General features: G+C 35.7%; 1 protein-coding gene and 1 pseudogene across 1 annotated transcript; both read left to right on the plus strand.

Moving 5' to 3' along the window:
* Positions 1–6622, plus strand: part of LOC122061654 — an 8760-nt pseudogene extending 2138 nt beyond the window's left edge.
* Positions 6623–7968: 1346 nt separating this feature from the next.
* On the plus strand, positions 7969–10014 carry LOC122061441 (3-ketoacyl-CoA synthase 1). The gene has a single exon (XM_042624696.1). The coding sequence runs from the start codon at positions 8277–8279 to the stop codon at positions 9876–9878; it is 1602 nt and encodes a 533-aa protein (XP_042480630.1). The 5' UTR covers positions 7969–8276; the 3' UTR covers positions 9879–10014.
* The last annotated feature ends 497 nt before the right edge of the window (positions 10015–10511 follow it).

The following is a 10511-nucleotide window of genomic DNA, read 5'->3' on the forward strand; positions in this document are numbered from 1 at the left end:
AGACAAATAAATCAATCATCGAATCATGAATCGTGATTAAAATAAATCATGATTATTGAGATTCCTCATCCTAATCAGATTAAAAAACACTATGTATTCCCAGTATTTGTACCGGTGTGCATTGTCATAATTCTTCAACCATATTGGTCCATATCATACTGATATTAATATAAGAAAAAATATCAAAAAAAAAAAAAAAAAAATCCATCTTTTATTGTATCAGCTAACAAGTATTAGGTCTCTCTCTCTCTCAGTTGCCGAAAACCCACGTTGCTTGTACAAAGAACAAACGGCATGACTACAGAACCTTGGTGACAAATGATCAACAAGGAGAATAGACATAGATATATCAGTTTTTGATGTTTGACCCAGTGACCTTCATCTAATGATCCTTTAGGCCCTGTATATTTGACAGATAAAAAAGAGTTAAAAACTTGTGAGAGTAGATCTCGCATGGTGTGGGTCAGATTGATAATGAAAGAAAAGGAAAGACATAATGGAATTTGTAATTTTTTAGTGTGGTGGATTTCTATGGAAAAAAAAGGAAATAGGAGGAGGAGAAAAAGGAACACAAATCCATGAAATCCCACATCAGTGTACAACAATTATTGCATTGAATGACCTTGTCAGATAAATTTCATATTCTATTTATCCAAAATACTCATATTTGTTGTAGTTTGTGGAAAACAACTCAAACAAGTACAAGTTTCACATCCCTTTTATCTTTTCCAATTTTCATCAAACAAATATGGCTTTAATGTTTGGTCATCAAAACTCACATGTCCATAGTAAAAACGCATATTATATTTATATTATTCATTCATTTATTACCTTCTAAGAAATATAATTTATATATTCTTTTCTAAACATAGTAAAAATTTTATCAACTCTCTCTCTCTCTCTCTCTCTCTCTCTCATATGTTTGACAAGGAAGTTTTCCTTGATCGAACGGTGAATGACTCTACAGTCATCAATGACCATAATGGTTTTCTATTTACATATGGTTGAAAATATCCCTCCACTATTGAAATTTACATAGTAAAAAGTTAAAATTTACATTGTTTCTATAAAAAAAAAATAAAAAAAAAATACGACTTTACGTATTAAACACGTATAGTATAATATTGACATGATGTACTAATAAATTACAACTGCCTCTCTCTCTCTCTCTCTCTCTCTCTCTCTCTCTCTCTCATATGTTTGACAAGAAAAATTTTCTTGATCAAACGGTGAATGACTCTACAACCATTGATGACCATAAATATCTGGCCTTCTATTTACATATGGTTGAAAATATCCTTCCACAATTGAACGATACTTTGTAGACATCATTTGAGGCCTTTGTCAGGAGAGAAATCACTTTCTCCCTTATCCGTGGCTAAATGAAAACTTGATTATTTGATAATGTGTTATAGTTTAATCAAGTCTCAAATGAGTCATGACCTTTTGAATATTTATATTTAAGCGTTTTTATTTATTGTTAAAAATCTTAAGTAAAGCTTATGTATGTCTTTTCTCGTGTGCATCTAGTAACTTATATGTTTAGAAGTGGCTATGAAATTGATTAAATTTTGAATATTTTTACTGTGTTTAATTGACTTAGGCTTTATTTTTCGGATAAGTTGATATTTTTATGCCATTATAATGTTGATTAGATACTGTATATATCATTTTTGTATCAAACATTTGCACGCATTCTTAATTTCAATTTTATAAAAAAAAATCGTATTACAAAAAATGTAATTGTATTTAAATTTTTTTGTATTTATTTACTATGCTAATTTTTTTTATAATATTATTAAAATTATATCCATTCAAGACCCGTATATATCCATTAAAATTTACATTTTGATATATGTACACATTTATTAAAATTTACCTTGTTTCTATAATAAAAAAATACATAGTAAAAAGTGCATATTTTTTATGACTTTACGGTTGGGATAAGGTTATGTTTGTTGTTGTAGCTATGACTTTACGTATTAAACACGTATAGTATAATATTGACATGATGTACTAATAAATTACAACTGCCTCTCTCTCTCTCTCTCTCTCTCTCTCTCTCTCTCTATATATATATATATATATATATATGTTTGATGAGGAAGTTTTTCTTGATCGAACAGTGAATAATTCTACAGCCATCGATGACCATAAATATCTGGCCTTCTATTTACATATGGTTGAAAATATCCTTCCACGATTGAACGATACTTTGTAGACATCAATTGAGGGCCTCTGTCACGGGAGAAATCACTTTCTCCCTTATCCGTGGCTAAATGAAAACTTGATTATTTGATAATGTGTTATAGTTTAATCAAGTCTCTAATGAGTCCATGGACTTTTGAATTTATACTTTTAATCTTTTTTTTTTTATTGTTGAAAACTTAAGCAAATCTTATGTATATCTTGTCTCATGTGCATTTAGTAACTTATATGTTTAGAGGTGGCTCTAAAATTGATTAAATTTTGATTATTTTTACTGTGTTTAATTGACGTAGGCTTTATTTTTCAGATAAGTTGATATTCTTATACCATTATAATGTTGATTAGATACTATACATATTATTTTTGTATTAAACATTTGCACGCATTCTTAATTTCAATTTTGTAAAAAAAATTGTTTTCAAAAAGTGTATTTGTTTTTGAATTTTTTTGTATATATTTATTATGATAGTTTTTTATAATATTATTAAAATTTATATCCATTCAACACCCATATATATCCATTAAAATTTACATCCATTTGATATATGTACATATCCATTAAAATTTACATTTTTCTATAAAAAAAAAAAATACATGGTAAAAAGTGCATATTATTTATGACTTTATGTATTAAACACGGATAGTATAATATTGACATAATTTACTAATAAATTACAATTGCCTCTCTCTCTCTCTCTCTCTCTCTCTCTCTCTCTCTCATATGTTTGACGAGGAAGTTTTTCTTGATCGAACGGTGAATGACTCTACAGTCATCAATGACCATAAATATCTAGCCTTTTATTTACATATGGTTAAAAATATCCCTCCATGCTTGAACGATACTTTGTGGACATCAATTGAGGGCCTCTGTCACGAGAGAAATCACTTTCTCCCTTAACCGTCGCTGAAGGAAAACTTGATTATTTGATAATGTGTCATAGCTTAATCAAGTCTCTAATGAGTCCATAAACTTTTGAATATTTATATTTAAGCTTTTTTATTTATTGTTAAAAATCTTAAGTAAATGTTATGTATATCTTTTCTCATGTGCATCTAGTAACTTATGTGTTTAGAGGTGGCTCTGAAATTGATTAAATTTTGATTATTTTTACTGTGATTAATTGACTTAGACTTTATTTTTCGGATAAATTGATATTTTTATGCCATTATAATGTTGATTAGATATTGTACATATCATTCTTGTATCAAAAATTTGTCTGTATTTTTAATTTCAATTTAAAAAAAAAAAATGTATTTGTATTTGACTTTTTCCCTATGTATTTATTATGCTAACTACATACATTCAACACCCGTATATATCCATTAAAATTTACATCCATTTGATATATGTACATATCCATTAAAATTTACATAGTTTCTATTAAAAAAAAATTACATAGAAAAAAGTGCATATTATTTATGAATTTACGTATTAAACACGTATAGTATAATATTGACATGATGTACTAATAAATTACAACTCTCTCTCTCTCTCTCTCTCTCTCTCTCTCACACACACACACACACACACACACACACTCACACACACACACATATGTTTGACGAGGAAGTTTTCCTTGACTGAAATGTGAATGACTCTACAGCCATCGATGACCATAAATATCTGGCCTTCTATTTACATATGGTTGAAAATATCCCTCCACTATTGTACATACTCTGTGGACATCAATAGAAGGCCTCTGTCACAAGAAAAACTGCTTTCTCCCTTGACCGTGGCTGAAGGAAAACTTGATTATTTGATAATGTGACATAGTTTAATCAAGTTTCAAATGAGTCCATGGACTTTTGAATTTTTACTTTTAAGCTTTTTAATTTATTGTTAAAAAACTTAAGTAAATCTTATGTATATCTTTTCTCATGTGCATTTAATAACTTATATGTTTAGAGGTGGCTATGAAATTGATTAAATTTTGATTATTTTTATTGTGTTTAATTGACTTAGGCTTATTTTTCGGATAAGTTGATATTTCTATACCATTATAATGTTGTTTAGATACTATACATATCATTTTTGTATCAAACATTTGCACCTATTTTTAATTTCAATTTTATAAAAATAAAAAAACCTTATTACAAAAAAATGTATTTGTATTTGACTTTTTCCTTATGTATTTATTACGCTAATTTTTTTTATAATATTATTAAAATTTACATCCATTCAACATCTGTGCATATCCGTTAAAATTTATTTTTATTTGATACATGTACATATCCATTAAAATTTGCATCCATTTAATATCCGTACATATCTCTTGCACCCCAAAAAAAGGATCCTCATGCCCACGAAAATATTTCCCATAGAATTCTCATTGTATCCTCACGATAAAGCTTGTAACCTCTATTGAGCCATTCTTCAATTTTTCTTGCTTACATCTTGGATGTATTATGAAAATTGCAAGTTGAATGCTTGCATGTCTTCAAATATGTATAGAGTATATACTTATACAGAATATATATATAATAAGTAAAACTTACTATATTTTTAATTGGAGTAAATTAAGTTACTTTGCATGCTACTCGTAAAATTTGCAACATTTATAATGATATTTTGGTAAATCACTTTTAAATTATAGGAAAAAGAACCATGTCCTGCTGACGCAAGAAACACGCATGTGCGGAACCAATGAGAGGGCGTGTGATAGCATCTTCAACGCCCTAGGTGTTGGGTAGCATGGACTTTTCACACGCCTTGTCTCTGAGTATTTCTTGCACCAACATGAGAGGGTTCTTTTGCCCTTTAAATTATATTTGAAAACTCTCTTCTACCTCTACATTCAGTTACTCTTGAAAATAAAACAAGAGACAATTAAAATAGTAATGACTCGTCATTCACCTTTTTGGTACAATAAGATCACTCATCCGTATTTATTTATAGGGGAAATGAACCATCTTTGGTCACTGCATACTGACACAGATGGCAGCAAAATGATGTCCCCACCCTTATGAAATTCAAAAATTCACCCCTATTGATGCCCATGTGTGTCCATTCATCGGTCTCTGTACTGACACAGGGACTACGTGGCAAGGGAGCGTGAGAAAACATTCATTTTACAAACTTCTAAGTTCTAACTAGGGAAAAAGTGAGGTCTTTTTAGTGCCTTGATTGCTTCGAAGACTTAAAATTGAAAAACAAACTCAAGAGAAAGAAATAGAAGAGGAATTCCATCTATTAAAATTCCAAGAAGAATAACAAATTACATTACTCATGACAAAACAAAAGGCTGCCATGAATATAAATTGGGAAAAACAATGAAGAAACACGGGTCGTCATGGTCTTGACAATCATGATGAAGCACGAACCGTCATGATCTTTGTTAATTTGCTTGACATAACTAAGACTAATCCACAACATAAGAGAAGAAAGATAAAATATAGAGTAATTTATATCTCATTCCCTTGTACTTGGTTCTTATTACATTCCCCTTCCCTATGTTTTCATAAATTACGTCCACCTCCCCTGTCAAATGACGAAGGGTGTTAGTTTTGAATTGTAAAAGACGATTTTGACCTTTCTTCCTTCAACCACAATTTGTAGTCTTGCAACACAACCAATGAGTGGAGAATCTCTCCTGATTGTTGAGGATTTTAGATGGCTTCATCTCTGATCTTGAATCCCTAAACAAATACCGAGACATCTCGAGAGTCCAAAAAGAAGAGGAAGAAGAAAACTTAAATCCAAGCCAAATCCAGAATTAGAACCAGACGAGATGGAAGTCTCAATCCGAACAATAAAATTATTCCTCTAAACCCATCGAAGCTCTGCGTCAAGTTCGCCCGAATCCTTCACCTTTATACTTAGGAACAGTTGCATCATCACCTTCTTCTTCTACTTCTGATTCTCCTTGTCCAGCATAAATCATCAATCCCGCGAGGGGGCCGTGCCATGAGAGAAGCAACCAACAGAGCCTTAGCAGTAGAGGCCGAGGGACGAACGAGATGGAGTCGGGTGATCTTGACAAACATGCTCAAATTGAAGTTCAAGAAGAAGAAACAGAGAGTAGCTATCCCGGATAACTAAAGATCCAAGAGACGACGGGAGATTAGCATCCTCGCCGTGAAGAAAGATAAGAAGTTACCGACGGTTCAACGGAAGGTGCATGTCCTCAGAAGCTAAGACCCATGCTACCAGAAACTCCCCTTCCTTGACCTACTCGAAGAAGCCATGGATTACATAGCAGCCTTGGAGATGCAGGTCAGAGCCATGACCACTCTCACCCAACTTCCCTCCGTCACCGGTAGTGCACTACACATCGCTGGTCTTTCAACTCTAAAACATCTCGGTTCCACGCAGAGGTGAATACCAAAAAAATTAAGGCCAGCTCTCCTACCTGTGGTCGCTCTCGCTCACCGTTCGGATGAGGTTTCTCACTTGCTCTAAAGTGGGATGAGTTTTCTCACTGAACCGATTTTCAGAATTGGGGAAGATGTATATCAGGGTAAAAGAGTAAAACTACAGTAATGAGGGTAATATGGGTATTAATGAAATATTTTACAAACTAAACGGTAAAAAGTTAATGGTGTGAGTCTACTCGTAAATTTTAACATACTACAGGAGAGGTGGACATAATTTCTGAATACACAAGGGAGGGAGATGTAAATTACTCTAATATATATATATATATATATATACCACTTGAAATGATAAAAGAAAGAAAGATAAATGTCTGAAAGACAATTATGTTGTTTGATCTATTGGAGTTGTATTTTCTCTTCTATCGGAATTCCTTTTATAATCAACCCACTTGAAATTGTACACCTATAATTCCTCTTAAACTAGCTTTTGTTAATAAGAACTCCACCCTTGATTTACTTCGTGCATCAATCAGCTTGATCCTATTTAGTCAACCTGATTGGTCGATAATACGGTCATCCTACTTGATTAGCCTGATTGGTTGGTCTAACCATATTCAGTCAGCCTACTCGATCAACCTAATTCGTCATTTTGATCGATCAACTCTTTAACACAATCGATTAATAGATCGACATCGAATCAATTACTCCCTCAGTACATGTTTTTTCTTGTAGGCCAGATTTGCCAAATATGGCACCAACAATAGGAAAAAAAAATTTATGTAGAAAAATGTATTATTATGCATGCACGAAAACCAATAAAAACACACAAGGAAGTATCCATACATAAATCATTTATCATTTCATGGGGATGTGTTAGTCATTTCCCCCTCCCCCATCGTGTCTAGGCAGGGCCACAATAATCTCCCACATAAATCTTTTTCCCATTTATACATTTGAAGTAATAAAGCATGCATTAGTGAAACATGAGCTTGCTTGAACGAAAGCTTGGAAAACTCACTTCCGCACATGGGGACTTGGTCAAGCGCCCCCACCCCCAATCATTAATTCATCACCAACTGTACAACAACAAATGTAACACCACCACCACCACCACCACCACCACCACCACCGCCGCCGCCGCCCGCCCCAGAAATGAAGCATTAGCTGATATTACCAGAAGAGTAGTAGATGACTGAGATCTTTGACTTGTTTCTTTTGTTATTTATTTATATTTATATCTTTTATTTATTAAAAAAAAAATAACCCATTTAAGTCATTGGTGGTTGAGCGCTCTCTTTCCCATCTAAGAACCACTCACATTAATTCCATCCTGTCCAGCTTTGTTGCAGCTACTGTACGGTTTATTCATCCCATTCTCTCCCCTCAGGATGCCTAGTGGGTAGTGGGTCCATGGCCCCTGTTTTCTCTCTCTTTCTTCCAACCTTCCTCTTCCTTCCTTCCCTCTCTCCCTCCAGTATTTGGAAAAAGGTTCACATCAGTTAGCTCAACAAATCGTGTGAGGCGTAACTTCTGCTTTCCTACACGCTTCTCCTCTCTCTCTCTCTACATTCTTCCTGTTCACCTAAGTTAGCTGAACAAATTGTGTGAGGCGTTACTTCTGCCTTCCTACTACACACTCGTCTTTATATATAAACAAAGCCCTCCTCTTCTTCATTCCCCCAAAACGAGTGAAGATTAAGAAAAGGAGAGAGAGAGAGAGAGAGAGAGAGAGAGAGAGAGAGGGGAATATAGAGATGGATAAGGAGAGGTTGACGGCGGAAATGGCATTTAAAGAAGATTCTTCTTCCATCGTGATCAAAATCCGGCGAAATTTGCCGGACTTCTTGCAGTCTGTGAAGCTCAAATACGTGAAACTGGGATATGGGTATGCATGTAACTATGCGAGTGTTGTTGTCTTAGTGCTTGCTCTTCCCCTTCTCTTAGCCTCTGCAGTTCAGCTCAAACGTCTCAGTTTCGACCAGTTTCCTCACTTCAATTTTCGGACGACGACAACGAAGAGGCCCAACCTTCAGCTTGACGATACATTGATTGGGTTGTCCGGTGCCGCCGCCGTTCTCGCCTTCGTCTTAACCCTCTACTGGATGAAGCGACCCAGACAGATTTACTTGGTGGACTTCTCTTGTTACAAACCTGATGAGGAGAGGAAGTTGTCGAATGAAGCCTTCCTGAAGATGACAGAGGAGAACGGCGCCTTCCAGGAAGACACTGTTCAGTTCCAGAAGCGGATCACAACCAGGTCGGGTCTCGGTGACGAGACGTATCTACCCTTCGGGATCACATCCAAGCCCCCCAATCTGAACATGAAGGAGGCCCGATCTGAGGCCGAGTTGGTCATGTTCGGCGCTCTTGACTCGCTCTTCAAGAAAACCGGTGTTCGACCCAGGGACATTGGCGTCCTAGTCGTCAATTGCAGCCTCTTCAACCCAACTCCCTCTCTATCCTCCATGATCATTAATCACTACAAGTTGCGAAGCGACATCAAGAGCTTCAATTTGGGTGGGATGGGTTGCAGCGCCGGTCTCATTTCCATCGATCTCGCCAAGGACCTCCTCAGGGCGAAACCAAATACTTACGCTGTGGTGGTGAGCACAGAGAACATTACCCTTAATTGGTACTTCGGCAACGACCGGTCCATGCTTCTCTGTAATTGCATCTTCCGAATGGGCGGCGCCGCTGTGCTCCTCTCGAACAGAGCCAGCGACAGAACCCGTTCCAAATACCAACTCGTCCACACCGTGAGAACCCATAAGGGCGCGGATGACAACAGCTACAACTGTGTGTACCAAAGAGAAGACGAAAAGGGAGCTGTTGGAGTCTCACTTGCCCGAGAACTAATGGCGGTCGCGGGCGACGCTCTGAAAACCAACATAACCACTCTGGGTCCCCTGGTGTTGCCTTTATCCGAACAGTTCAGATTCTTCGTGACTCTGGTGAGAAGGAAGGTGATGAAGGCCAAGGTGAAGCCATACATACCGGACTTCAAGCTCGCATTTGAGCACTTCTGCATCCACGCCGGTGGCAGGGCCGTGTTGGACGAGTTGCAGAAGAACTTGCGACTCAGTGAGTGGCATATGGAGCCGTCGCGGATGACGCTTCACCGTTTCGGTAACACGTCCAGTAGCTCCTTGTGGTACGAGTTGGCTTACACCGAAGCGAAGGGACGAGTCGCACGCGGAGACCGAATCTGGCAGATCGCGTTCGGGTCGGGTTTCAAGTGTAACAGCTCCGTATGGAGAGCTCTCAGAACCATTCCAACTGGGGATTGTTTAGCCACCTCAACATGCAACCCTTGGGCTGACTGTATCGATCGCTACCCTGTTAAGGTTCCCGTTTGACTTAATTAGACACGTGGTATGTTTTGGGTTGTATTAAATTATCTTCCAATTGTAATTTATTTCTCGTCGGTTGTAGTAAATGATTATATTATTTCTATTTATCAAAAAATATATATATGCTTATTATTTGGAGTAATCCACAGTGTCCGCACATGACTTATGAGTAGTGTTTAAAATTTAGACACCGTTTGATAACGTTTTTGTTGTTTCTGTATCTAGAAACAATAGAGACACATAAACGGCTTTTCACGTTTTTGAAAACAAAAACGAATTTTTTGGTGTTTGATAAACATGTTTCTTAAAATATTTTTTGTAGACATAATGTCATTAAAAAACCCAATAGTAACATCGGATGCCCAAAAGGGAGAGAGGGTTCGATTGCCTCTTTTTAGGTTTAAATAGTTGAGAAATTTATTAAGCACAATAACTTTTTTTTTTTTTCTCTCAAATTCATTTTTAGAAACGACGAAACAAGTCGGACTTGTTTCGTCAAAGTCGTTACTAGAATTGTAAATAGGCATAAATTTTGATTTATGTTTCTAGAAACTGATGAAACGGAATAACTTTATCAAACGCTTTTTAGGTTGTTTCTCTATTTTTGGGAACAAGAAAACGCAGAAACGACAGAAACGG

The sequence above is a fragment of the Macadamia integrifolia genome, chromosome 14, assembly GCF_013358625.1.
Source record: "Macadamia integrifolia cultivar HAES 741 chromosome 14, SCU_Mint_v3, whole genome shotgun sequence".
Classification (NCBI taxonomy): domain Eukaryota; kingdom Viridiplantae; phylum Streptophyta; class Magnoliopsida; order Proteales; family Proteaceae; genus Macadamia; species Macadamia integrifolia.